Here is a 13422-nt window from a genome sequence, read left to right on the forward strand (position 1 = left end):
TACTGGAAAGGATTAGATTTCTAGCCTGTTCTTACAGGCCAAGGAGACATGTAATTGGCTGCATACGGTGAATTTGACATGGAAGCTAATTGATTTTCTGATTGGGGTTACGGTTATTGAGCATTATAGCAGCTCAGTGAGATGCAAACAGTAGAACACAAGCTCTGCAAACTGAGGTTTCAAGAGATTTATTGGAATTTTCACCTCACTGGTTTGTCCTGGTTAGTGCTCCGACCTTTTTAATGCTAACACATGCAAACAGCTACTCTCGCTCGCACCTGAAAGCTGTGACAGTTTGTGCAGTTTGTGTGCCATGTTACCACACAGCTGCTCTACGGCAGCAGATGCTCTGCTCGCTCCTCCTTTAGCATTTACCCTGTTGAGATCTCTGCAGTTATCTTGGGATTCAACTTTCCGCTTATTGTTCTGCTCCTTTAAAGCTTACTCACACAGACGGTGATAACTGTGTGCATCTTTGAGGTGTGTTGAACTAGAAGATCTGCTTTAAAATTTTAAGCTTATAAGTGCAGTAGATGCAACTGCATTCCTGAGATACACAAACCTGATATGAGTTGTTCTGTTTGATTAGGGTCAGTGGGGACCATTGTAGCTTAGGTGTGTTTTGTTTTGTTTCTGACTGTAGAGAAGCTGCTTTTGAACGTCACCTAATTATATAAAGCAATAAAAAATAAACACTTTAATGTTTCTATGAACCTCGAACAGGTGTAGTTGAACCTATAGCAGCTGGGAACTTTGGACTCAGTAAACCTGATTCTGTGCTGTAGCATCAGGTTGTCAGACTTTATGAAATGAAGCATTTACAGCTTAAATTGATGCTTCGATTATACTGAGTGACGCTTCCTGATGTTTTTCTAAACAGAGGACCGAAACTAAATTCTTCAACTTTACAAGCAAAATGATGTGTCAGACTGAAAATGAAGGCAGCAACAAATCCTCTGACACCTTGAAGGACTGTGTGTTACCAGAAACGGCTCTTATCATTCATCTGTGCCTCTGCTCAGGGACCGTTCGTAGACATGTCATGACCTTCATGTGGGACGTTACCTCTCCACCCTCGCCTCGGTCCAGCTGTAATCCTTGGTGTAGTTGGTGTCAGCGGTGGGATCCAGTGTCACACAGATGGGCACAATGGCTTCACTGTGCTCCACTCACAGCATTGTTCTCCACTGGACCTGGAGGCACAATGAAGCCCTTATCCACACAGACCAAGAGACTGGCAGGCCTGCTGTCAGGTGCTTTCTTCCAAGCTGGATTGTGAACTGTAACCGTGACGAGATGCTTTCTGAAAGACCGGCCCACTTCATGCTGAAATTATTTGTTGTGTGCCATATTACATGAGTTTACATTAAAGCAGGTCCCGAATATCAAATCCCTGTTTGTTTTCTGTCCTGACAGGTCTGTAATTACATTCATTTGTAATAAATCCAACATTGATGAAGGTGATAATATTCAGTTTTTGTGCAAACGGTTGTAGAGAGGTGTTGATTCATTTTTGGAAGCTGTAGTCTCATTAGTACAGATGGTGTAGACAAAATAATCGAAATGCCAGTCACAGCTGTGTGCCTTTGCAAACTGTGTCCAATTGATTCACTTTGCCAGAGATGGAGTCCAGTCAAGTCCTAGACAATGAAATTTGATTTCACAGTAAAGACTGGATTGTTTTCTTTTCATGGACAACACAATCAAAATGTCCTATGGTCGTTTCTGTTGAATATATTTTTTTTATTACCGTCATCATTACACAGTTGTATAACCTCCAGTCTGACACTGAGAAGTGCTCTGTCTGTTGAATGCAGCCTCTCTCTCTCTCTCTCTCTCTCTCTCTCTCTGCAGAATGAACACACACAGTGTTGTTGTCTCCTCTCGCTCCGTCACACACGCACATTCAACCAGTTCATCTTCGCATCTGGTCACCAACAGAGCAGCATTATTAATATTCAGCATGACAGCAAGCGTCAGACACACAGACAGGCACACTAAAGCAGTGCATATTAACCCAGCTGCTGTGTTTTTATAGGACAAAGTATTAGGTCAGAGTAGGATCATGACCTTCTCACTGCTGTATTAAAACACATTAAAACACATCTGCAGCAAATGAAAATGTGTAAAAATAGGTTTAGCAATGTTCCTCTGTTTTATGGTAAAATAACATTTGCTAGTTTCAGAATTTATATCTGAATGAGGTCTGCTGCTGTGTTGTTAACGGCTGGGTGCTAAAACACACCGTTATTTTATAGCACTAAAACCACTCATATGTCTAATGCTAACGAGGCAGCTCCAGGACTGTGGTTATATTAAGCAGCAGGGTTAGAGGTTGTAGTGTATCTCACTGTAACTGTGCATCCTATCAGTGTGTCCTTGAACATAAAGAGAGAGCTCTGCCCACACTGGGACCAAGTGATAGAGTCTGTGCTGGCTAAGAAGTGAATGTGCTGGCAGTGTGGTTTTAGTTGCTGCTAAGACCTCCGTGTCGTCAAATGAAGACTGAGCTGGTTTAGTGTTGTAGCATATGAATATTTTCTGTAGTTTTCATGTAATTCTGTATGTACAAGGCTATAAAATCAGTAGGAGACTCAAGATACTATGTGACAAACAGAGTATTATTTAGGATTATATAGGTTAGGCCTCACATAACACTGTGCCACTGAGAAATGTTGTGAAATGTGTTTAGTAGCATTTCTTTATGCTTATATATTTACCACACTGACTGTATGTATATATTGAGGTATGAACAGGGTAATAGAAGTTTTAATTATTCTTTTGGTTTGGTTGAAACATCATACTGTCTTTGTATATTTACAAATAAATGCATCAGATGTGTCTGATTATATGTCCTGATTTAGCAACAGATCTGTGATTATACAGATTTTTATTTTTTACCAGTGTTGGAATGTTTTTTTAAGGCTGAGTGAGGTGCCAACATGTTTTACTGCTCACCCTTTTAAAAAGCCACTAACACATGAGTTCAGTTCTTTAACTCAAGCTCTGATCTGTTTATTCTTCTATGTTTGCTGCAGGATTCGTCCTCAGCTGGCCAAGGAGAAAATAGAGGGATGTCACATCTGTACGTATGTGATGCCCGGGGAACCTCAGGTAATCCTGGGGAAAGACAAAGCCTTCACCTACGACTATCTGTTCGACATGGACTCCCAGCAGGACGCCATCTACACCACTTGCACAGAGAAGCTGATTGACGGCTGTTTTGAAGGTTACAACGCCACCGTCTTTGCATATGGACAGGCAAGTCTTTGTCCTTATTAGCACAGCTGCAGTGATAGAACCCTTTATAAGCTGGGTTCTTGTAGCAAACTGGTGGATGTGTGTGAGAGGTGGGTACAAGGAGACCAGAGGACACTGAACCTCTGTTTGGACTATTTGTCCAACCGTTTAACCATTTTTAACTGTTTCAGAGGAGCCTGATAGGTTGACATTTTGGGAAATCGATTTTCCTTCCTGCTGAGACTTATTGTGCATGAGAACATTGGGAGGCACATAGATCAGTGTAAAGACTGAAAACAGCAGCAGGCAGATAGTCTGTCTCTGTGTAAAGATACTAAACCGCCTACACAGATGTTTCTGTACGTTCTTATGGTTTACTTGCTGACCTTTAGATGTGCTGGTGGGTGGATTATTTTAACTTCAGACAGTGGCGAGGTGGCTGTTCGCCCTGTTTTCAGTTCCTGTGCTGAGGTAAACTAACTGATTAATGTCTTGTTATTTAACCGATATTACAATAGTTTCTTTATTCTAACAGCAACAAAGCAAATGTGTGTCTTTCCCAAAGCTGTTGCTTTTGATATGAGTATTTTTTGCTTTCACTATACATGACAACATGGCAGCACATGTCCCATGTCAGTACAGTACACAGAAGCAGCAGTACAACAGAACAGTATTTTCCAACCAGGGGAAATACTTTGTCCCGCTGGGGGGCAGTGATTACTGCAGTTGCCAGGGGCTGCATGCGAAGCGAACTGGAACAGAATATGAGCTGTAATAGGGTGACTGACTGCACAGGACACACCTCACAGCGAAAAAATAGATAAAAATTAAATATGTTGTTAAAAATCCACCTTTTGACATTTTAAGTGGTGTAAGTATAGACATAGACAAAAACCCAGGGTTATTATTTTGCATCGTAAGAAGATCCACTTTTATATAAAGTTTAACATTAATATAAATTAGTCAAATTGATGTTTTCACATATAAAACAAATCTCAAATACACATTTTGTTAGTTTTGAATTGCAATAAGTTACATTATCTGTAATTCCCCCCATTTCATGTGTCTATACTTCATTCATATTTGTAAATCAGTATGTTACACCACATGGGAGCTTAGGGCTCATAAACCCATAAAGATCTTATGGGGCCCAGAGAAATTGCTGTTTCCCTTTGAACACACTGAGTTACACACATTTGTTAGTGTGGCAGCACAGTAACTTTACAAATAACTTCAGGGATTTATTCTGCTGGTAGTGAGCTGCTTTTGCTCAGAGACTAGATGTACAAGGCTTAAAGATTATTATTATTTTTTTTACTTTTTACTCAAAGTACAAGAGACATCAGAGAATCAAGTATGTGTTTGTTGGTGTTTTCATGACAATAATGTTATTTCTTTAGCCCAACTACCAGAAATAACTGATAAATAAGTACATGCAGTGACTTTATGAATTGTGTACTGTATGTACATGGAGTATGTCCACAATAAAGCCAATACATCTTTTGGACAACCTTTCAACCTTCACCGTCCCTACAGCTTAGGGCATCTGCTGCACATGCACTCACACAACTCAAAATGAAGTGTGCACACACACCTTAGATCACTAAAGATCTTTGATAGGGGTCAGTATTAACCCGTATCTCCTCAGTAACCGTTCCTTTGACTGCTGGCCTACTTCTGAAAGCTCATTTCACACAGAGAGCACAGACAGCTGTTGCTTTGGCCTGGATCAGACCTGTTTGCCTCTGTGGCTTTACAGGGACTAATCTAGATTTAGACCGACCCACTCGGCTTCATCGCAAGAACTCGGCACAGTTGGGTCACAGATATAAACAGACGGTAGTGATGTGGGGAGCAGAGCACACATATTCGGTCTTATCTAAAGACCTTCGGATTGTTTAAAGCTGGTTTAGTTCATTTTAAGAAAGACATGTCTCCACTCAATAACAATGAATTCAGTCACAACACGTTTGTTCTAAACTTTGTCTTTCTCAAAAGCTTTTTTCCCCAGATGGCATTCTGGGTAATGTAAGCTCAAAATAAATGAAACAGTAGAAAGAACATAAGTGGTTGATTGAATGTATTTTATACAACAACAGAAAAGCAACTAATTAAACTTTATTTCTACAATTACAATTAAACAATATAGCACAAAACACATCAAACACAAATAAGAAAAATGGGTTTTGAGTAAAGTTTATATCCTGATCTCAGGAAGTGTTTTGGGGTCAGTTTTCAGATTTGGTCTGGGTACTCATGGAGCACATCATCTACAGTGTTTGTTCTTTCATATGACATTTTCGTCTCTTCATCCAGACGGGTTCAGGGAAGACGTACACCATGGGGACGGGCTTTGACGTCAACATTGTGGACGAGGAGCTGGGCATCATCCCGCGTGCCGTCCACCATCTCTTTAAGGGCATCGAGGAGCGTCGACAGGCCGCTCAGGAGCAGGGACGCCCTGTTCCAGAATTTAAGATCAACGCCCAGTTCCTCGAGGTACTATACGCCCACCTCACTGCATCCTAAATAAATCAATAACAGTGTTTTCTTTTTATTTTACCGGCCAAACATGGTTAAGTAAACAAAACAAACCTGATATAATCTTTCTGTGTCGTGCGTTAGGCCAGGCTGTCCAGAGATGTCATGGGTCAGACTTATATTGTTGACACGGCTCGTTTAACAAGCTCCGACTCCAGTACTCCATCACTTGAAAATATCCGCACTGACAATTGAACTGCACCAGCTGTCATCGGGGGGTTAGGAAGTGTTGGAGGGGTGAGGGGTCTGACCAGGAAGAGTTAACAGGAATGCTGTGAGGTGGCATTTGTGCTGGTCCATCAGACTGTGACAGGCCCTAAATTCCTAGAGAAGACCTGGACCTGAGGATTCATTGGATGAGCTGTGGCTAAGAAGTATAGATATATAGAGAAAACACACAGCAGGCAGGGAGCTTTTCTTTAATAATGAAAAGTTCTTAGGTCTGACACTGATTAAAATGACACCTGGCCTATATGTCATGTTTTTATTTGTGAGGTCCGATGACTAAACAGGTCCTGAAATATTTCTTACTTCAGTTTATTTGAATTTTGACTCTTTGACATAATGTTATCTCCCCTGGTTTGTGTGTTTTGTCTCCCTGCAGCTTTATAACGAGGAAGTTCTGGACCTTTTTGACTCAACACGAGACATGAAACAGAAATCTCACGTCAAGATCCACGAAGACGCCAGTGGAGGAATCTACACAGTAGGAGTGACCACACGGATGGTGTCCTCTGAGGCTGAGGTGAAGGAGACACATACACAGGGAGGATGTTTAGTGATAATGCTAATTTATTCAGACTCTAAATTTAGTCATTCAGCAATGCACAGTGTTAGCGTCTTGTTCTTAAGCACCAATATGTTGATTCAAATGAATAATTGAGAGTCAAATATCTGTAGACTTTGTAAGTCATTTGCTCTGAATGTGAACCTCTTTGTCACCACAGATCCTCTGTAAACACACTTTCATTCATTTGTTGTTGGTGTATTGTTCAACACTGCGCTCACGTTTACTTTTGTAAACGCCACAGTGTTTGACCAGCGTGTTATTATTTTAAACCCTTTCTCTGCCTGCTCAGATGATGCAGTGCCTGAAGCTGGGCGCTCTGTCTCGCACCACAGCCAGCACTCAGATGAACGTCCAGAGCTCTCGGTCCCACGCCATCTTCACCATCCACCTGTGCCAAGTCCGCGTTTGTGCCTCCGACAATGTTAGTACACTGTCTCTCAGGACAACATCAGAACAAGTACCATCCTGACAGCAGCACTATTGTTATAGTAATTAATTACCTACTAAAAGCCAAAGCATAGATCAATACATCAATACTCTGCATGTATTTAGTTTAATACTATAAATATTAACATTTTATTATATTTTCATTAAGATTTATGTTTGTGTGGTCAGTTCTCCTTCCACTCTAATTCTGCAGGCATTGATTTTAATATGAGAATAAAAATATGAGAAGTGAATTAAAAATGAACCAAATCATTATCACGGTGGTTTGCATCAGTCTAACACTAGGTTTGCTCAGTAATTCTTCATAAGGTGAAGCTTAGTCCCTGGTAAAGTGACACTGGTATAATAATGATAATAATAATGCTGTGTCACTAAAGCAGATTTTGTGTCGTTCTCACTCAGCAGGACAATGAGACCGATAACAGAGTCTCAAATGGAAACTCTGAGATGGACGAGTATGAGACACTGACGGCCAAGTTTCATTTTGTGGACCTTGCCGGTTCTGAGAGGCTGAAGAGAACCGGAGCGACGGGCGATCGAGCCAAAGAGGGCATCTCCATCAACTGTGGACTGGTGAGCATCGTCCTCTTCCTCACTCCAGCAGTCGCTTGGTCATTTTAATATTCTAGAGTTGTACTGCCATCTAGTGGCAGTAAACATCTCTGAAAATACCCTCTTCTTTTTTCCTCCTCTCGTTTTATCTCTGCAGCTCGCTCTGGGGAATGTAATCAGTGCTTTGGGAGACCGGAGCAAGCGGGCCTCACATGTGCCTTACAGAGATTCTAAACTCACCCGACTTCTGCAGGACTCATTAGGAGGAAACAGGTTGGTGGACAACTGATTTCACCTTTTTCCACAAATGTGGACTCTCTCCATCATTTTAGTCTTTCTAGTCAAAGATTTCTAATTAGAATCTGCAAACTGTAAAGTTTACTTTCAGATGGAAAATGCAAAAGCTTCCAATGTTTCTTCACTTCCCAGAGAAATCGTTCAGGTTTCTTGTACATTGGGTTACAATAAATGAATACATATCTGCCTCCTTGTCAAAGCCAAACAGTGATGATCGCTTGCATCAGCCCATCTGACCGTGACTTCATGGAGACGCTGAACACGTTGAAGTACGCCAACCGAGCGCGGAACATCAAGAACAAGGTGATGGTGAACCAGGACAAGGCCAGCCAGCAAATCAGTGCGCTGAGGACAGAGATAGCTCGACTGCAGATGGAGCTGATGGAGTACAAGACGGTGAGGAGGGATTTAAAGGACAGGGAAGTGGAAAAATGTAATAAAAAGATAACCAGGCAATATTTAATTTAAGAGTGGTTGTCATTTATTATGATTATGGTTAATCCCTGATACTAGATATTAACTTCCTTTCCTTTTCTTCTGGTTCTTTTATTCTCACTAATTTTAAATGGTCCTGTTTCACCTCGTCCTCGCCCCCTGCAGGGCAAACGTATGATGGGTGAAGATGGTGTGGAGAGCTTCAGTGACATGTTCCACGAGAACTCCATGCTGCAGACAGAGAACAGCAACCTGAGGGTGAGGGTGAAGGCCATGCAGGAGACCATCGATGCCCAGCGGGCGCGGCTCACCCAGCTGCTCAGTGACCAGGCCAACCAGGCCCTCGCCAGGGCAGGTAGGGGCAGACTCTTAAGCCACAGTCACAGCTGAACATAATGTGCAGGTGACTTGGTTAAAATTTGCTTTTTTGCTACAGGTGAAGGAGGAACAGAAGAAATTGGAAACATGATTCAGAGTTACATCAAAGAGATTGAAGACCTCAGGTAAATATGTCTGTCCTGGTGCCTTTTTTAAGTAGTGCATGCTGTCTCGTCTGGTCAAGGCTCTAACACTGTAGAAACTGCTCTTGATGACAATGAAAACATAAGTCTCATCATTTAAACGCTTCATTCAAATTACTAGAGGCTATAGTTTTGTGTTGGGACTGAATAACAACTGTCAGGGCCACATGGCTCCACCTATAGTTGGATGGGGTTTCACCTTCCTTGTATCTCTGCATATAAAGCCACTGATTTTGGGAAAAATGATCCTTTAATGGGCATGCATTATTAAACAGGAGAGTTTTACAGAAAGTAAAACTGTGCCCTATGACAGATAATGCTGACAGCATCATATGCCTCAGAGTCTGGTAGAGACCAGTTTCTGGCCTCTCGAAACTTTGTCGTCAGTGAAATATGTTAAAAATAATTTGTAGAAGATCTGGAAATAATACAGAGATCAGTGTTTTTATTTTTTAAATAAGCATCTGTGTCCCTGGATTTCATCCTCAGAGCTAAGCTCCTTGAGAGTGAAGCTGTCAGTGAGAATCTGAGGAAAAATCTGTCACGTGCCTCCAACCGTCAGTCGTTCTACGGAGGTCCCGGCTCCTTCTCCTCCACGCTGCTGGCCCCTGAGAAGGAAACCTCTGACATCATCGAGCTCGCCAAGAAAGACCTGGAGAAACTGAAGAAACGGGAGAAAAAGAAAAAGAAAAGGTAAATAAGACAGTTGCTGACACGCTAGCGTCACCTGGCTGTTACGTGGTACGTGCTGGCATCTGCATTAGTTTCACACTGGATTTCTTTTAGGATGTGCTGCCGTACCGTTCACTGCGTCTTACATGCTGTTTCTGCAGCCATTTGTGTATCTGACATTTTATGGACTTGAATTAGAAACGTAGCTCCAGTATAACATTTGGTAATGGGAACATGCATGTTTAAAGTCATGACATGTAAACTGGGACATCACAGAGCTAACTGACTACAAAATACCGTATATGACATTAAAGCCTGAGCAGATGCTCCTGGTTGAAAATGATGAGAATTGTGCTGTCGGGCACTTCTGGGGGGATAAAGGTGGGATTGACAGTACAGAGCTTCTTCTGACCATTCTTCCTTCCTTCGTTCATCTCGTTTCCTTCTCTCGTTTGACCCTTCACCCCTCCCTGAAGACTCCAGCAGCTGTTGGAGGAGAGAGAGAGGGAGGAAAGGGAGGAGGTGGTGGAAGAGGTTGGGGACTCCAGGTTTGTCAGAGCTTCCACCCTTCTGTTGCCATTCCCATCCTTCGCTTCCCCTAATTCAGCACTTTGATTTCCTTTTTAATTATTTTGTGCAGGTATTCCCCCGCCTGGAGTAAAACTCGCTATTGTACAAGCGTTTCACTTCATTTCTGCAGTTTTTACTCATTTAATTAACTTTATCTCTCTTTATTTTTTGACCTGTCTCACTCCATCCCTGCTTTTTCTATTCCATCTTGTTTTGTGTCTTACTGAATTGGTAATAAATTCTTTTTTTGTTTTTGTTGTTTTTTTTTTTTGTAAAGTGCCTTGAGATGATTGTGTTGTGATTTGGCGCTATACAAATAAAATTGAATTGAAATATTGAAGACCATCTCTGCTATGAGAACACAATGTGGTCAAGGCTCTTAATATCTAGTTTATGCTTTTAAGTCAGATTATTAGTGTTGAAGCTTTGAAATGTCCCGTCATTTAAAAGACTGTGGCCACTAAACTAAACATTGTTAACCCTGTGTGTTTGGATAAAATATTATCCAGTGGTTCTGCTTCAGATTCTGTTTTTGCACTGCATCTTCTCTCCATGCTTTTTTTACTTTTACTGATTTTTGACCCTTCTCAGATGTCTCCTTCTTTTCAAGCTCATGATCAACTTAAGTGTGGTTTGACTAGAAATAATGGAGGGGTGTACTCTCTGTGTTCAGCTTTATGGTTCAGCCTGTCATGAGATATGTTGTTTTATTTGCATTGTTGCATTATTTACAAAAGTTGTAAAACATATAACGGTAAAAGCTGTAAAATGAATTATGTCTTTATCACCCACAGATTTTTATTGTCACTGTAAAATATGCTTAATGTTTACTTGTGTGTTACAGTACCTATGGAGATGTATGTGCAGATAAACCATATGTTCTGTTGAGAAAATGTTCATGCTGGAGGATAAATGTGACTATGTGTCTGTGACTCTGAACCACGTCTGAATGTTTCAGTGTCAACAAGGAGGAAATTCCTGACAATGAGCAAGAAAAGGGCACAGAGAAGGAAATGACAGAGCGAGCCAGTGAGGACGCAGAAATGGTATGATGCAGATCTTGTTTCTTCTTCACACTGAATTAGCATTAAGATACACTGAGAGGTGCCTTCACATATCACATTTTTATTTCACAGGAGGTGCAGGAAGGCAGTGACCACGAGGAAGGAGAAGAGGAGGAGGAGGAGGAGGAAGAGGAAATGGATGTGGAGGAAAGCTCTGATGATTCTGACTCGGAGTCGGATGAAAAAGGTAAAGGATGGTGTCTGACAGAACAAACCACCAGGGGGAGCTGAGGTCATGGTCAGATCAGCTCTACAAGCGTAAACCTGCTAGGAAGGAAGGCCATGGTGGCTTTACTTTAACATTCAGAGCCATCCTGTCATGATTGGGCCACCCAGGATACATTTAGGTGGCGTTTATAGTGCAGTGGGGGAATAGAGCTTTAGGGGGCAGATAGCACACATGACTCTTAGTTATTCTACTTATCATTTTTGTTGATCTTTGTATTTGTATTAAATATGTTGGACACACATGGAATTTGACTCCAGTACAGTGGAGTGTGATTTGTAGTCTCCACATTAGTCTATATACACATCAGTAAAAAAAATAAGAATAAATATAAATAGAAGAGAATAAAATGTACAATAACAAACTGTATCCACCTGTGAATGTAAACCTTTTTCTCTATGTAGAGGGTTGACTGTGATTTACTGTGTCTAACAGAGAACTACCAGGCAGATCTGGCCAACATCACTTGTGAGATCGCCATCAAACAGAAGCTGATTGATGAGCTGGAAAACAGTCAGCGGCGTCTGCACACGCTCAAACAGCAGTACGAGCAGAAGCTGATGATGCTGCAGTGCAAGATCAGGGACACCCAACTGGAGCGGGACCGTGTCCTCCAAAACATGAGTAAGACAAGAAGAGGGACTCGTGTATCAGTCATATTTAGAAGAATTTACATCTAAACTTTGATCTCAGATTTTGTTCTTCAGTAATGAAAAGTGCTGCGACACTAAAGCGATTCCTTTAAAGTCAGTTGTGAATGTGATCTGCCAACAACCAGACGATGACTATTACATTTATGTTCATCTGCACTGACGGATCCAATGTTTGTCTGATGCAAGTGTTAAAAAGATGGAGATTAGAAACTAATTAAAAACACAAAAGAAACTTTATGATGACTTGAGATCAAGGTGTTATGTGACATCTTTCTTATTAAAGATCAGATTTTTGTGGTGCTTATTTTCAGATTCGGTAGAAAGCGGCACGGAGGACAAAGCTCGCAAAATCAAGACTGAGTATGAGAAGAAGCTAAGCGTCATGAACAAGGAGCTTCAGAAGCTTCAGTCGGCTCAGAAGGAGCACGCCCGCCTGCTGAAGAACCAGTCGCAGTACGAGAAGCAGCTGAAGAAGCTTCAGATGGATGTGGCGGAGATGAAGAAGACAAAGGTTTGGTTGGTTGCTCACTCAAAGCTTTTCCTGTTATGGCAGCTGTTACTGTGGATGATGCCAATTCTGATATACCCTTAATTACATGAGTTCTTCTTTGGAGAATAAGTTGGAACTGCCAGAAACAGCAGAGTTGGTGTAGTGTTTTGAAATGTCTAGATAGATCTGGCTAATTTGCACATTACTGCTTAATATTTCTCCTCGGCCCATGTCTTTTCTGTTCTTTCTCCTTAGCACCTTTATTTCTTTTCTTCTCCTCCTCTTTAAAAAGGAAAGAACAACTAATAAAAATGTAGAGTTGGTCAGACCTGTTACAGAATACAACAAAACAAAATACACCACAAATAAATAAAAAGTCTTGTAAATGTTCTGAGAAATGTCAGAAGGTGACAACTTAGACTTTATTTAACTTTCTATAAAAAAAATAAAAATCGGAGACTGATGAACCTGATTGGTGCAGGTTCGTCTCATGAAGCAGATGAAGGAGCAGCAGGAGAAGAACAGGATGAACGAGTCTCGCAGAAACAGAGAAATTGCAACTTTGAAGAAAGACCAGCGCAAGCAAGAGGTGGGTGACGCTCTTGTGCTTCCTCTGTGCCGATACTTTAAAACCCTTCATTCAACTGATTGTGTTGCTTCTGTAATTTTATTTGTCCTCAGCATCAGCTTAAGTTACTGGAGGCCCAGAAGAGGCAGCAGGAGCTAATTCTTAGGAGAAAGACTGAGGAGGTGAGAGGCTCTATGTACTTTCATCTTAACTAAACTGCTTCGCACGTTTCTGACATTTTGCTACAGCAAATATGAAAAAAATAATACTTCAACAATAAAAAAGTGATGCTACCAGTCTCTTTTAAAAGAAGAAGCATCTGCATTTCATTCATCCTATGCTAGTGAGATGTTTTT

The 13422-nt window shown here is 41.3% G+C and overlaps 1 protein-coding gene across 3 annotated transcripts in view; it reads left to right on the forward strand.

Moving 5' to 3' along the window:
• kif21a (kinesin family member 21A) overlaps window positions 1-13422 on the forward strand; it is a 41187-nt gene that overhangs the window by 13773 nt on the left and 13992 nt on the right. For 2 of the 3 annotated variants that reach the window (XM_026311501.1, XM_026311504.1), the window contains 16 exons: window positions 3039-3261; window positions 5557-5739; window positions 6386-6526; window positions 6861-6992; window positions 7421-7591; window positions 7728-7843; window positions 8068-8263; window positions 8468-8657; window positions 8739-8805; window positions 9313-9516; window positions 11024-11111; window positions 11202-11316; window positions 11791-11979; window positions 12320-12519; window positions 12980-13087; window positions 13180-13248. In XM_026311501.1, the coding sequence (XP_026167286.1) occupies window positions 3039-3261; window positions 5557-5739; window positions 6386-6526; window positions 6861-6992; window positions 7421-7591; window positions 7728-7843; window positions 8068-8263; window positions 8468-8657; window positions 8739-8805; window positions 9313-9516; window positions 11024-11111; window positions 11202-11316; window positions 11791-11979; window positions 12320-12519; window positions 12980-13087; window positions 13180-13248 (2392 nt within the window). The remainder of the gene's footprint in view (window positions 1-3038; window positions 3262-5556; window positions 5740-6385; window positions 6527-6860; window positions 6993-7420; window positions 7592-7727; window positions 7844-8067; window positions 8264-8467; window positions 8658-8738; window positions 8806-9312; window positions 9517-11023; window positions 11112-11201; window positions 11317-11790; window positions 11980-12319; window positions 12520-12979; window positions 13088-13179; window positions 13249-13422) is intronic. The other variant, XM_026311503.1, reaches the window with a different exon arrangement.

Source organism: Mastacembelus armatus, chromosome 6, assembly GCF_900324485.2.
Source record: "Mastacembelus armatus chromosome 6, fMasArm1.2, whole genome shotgun sequence".
Classification (NCBI taxonomy): Eukaryota; Metazoa; Chordata; class Actinopteri; order Synbranchiformes; family Mastacembelidae; genus Mastacembelus; species Mastacembelus armatus.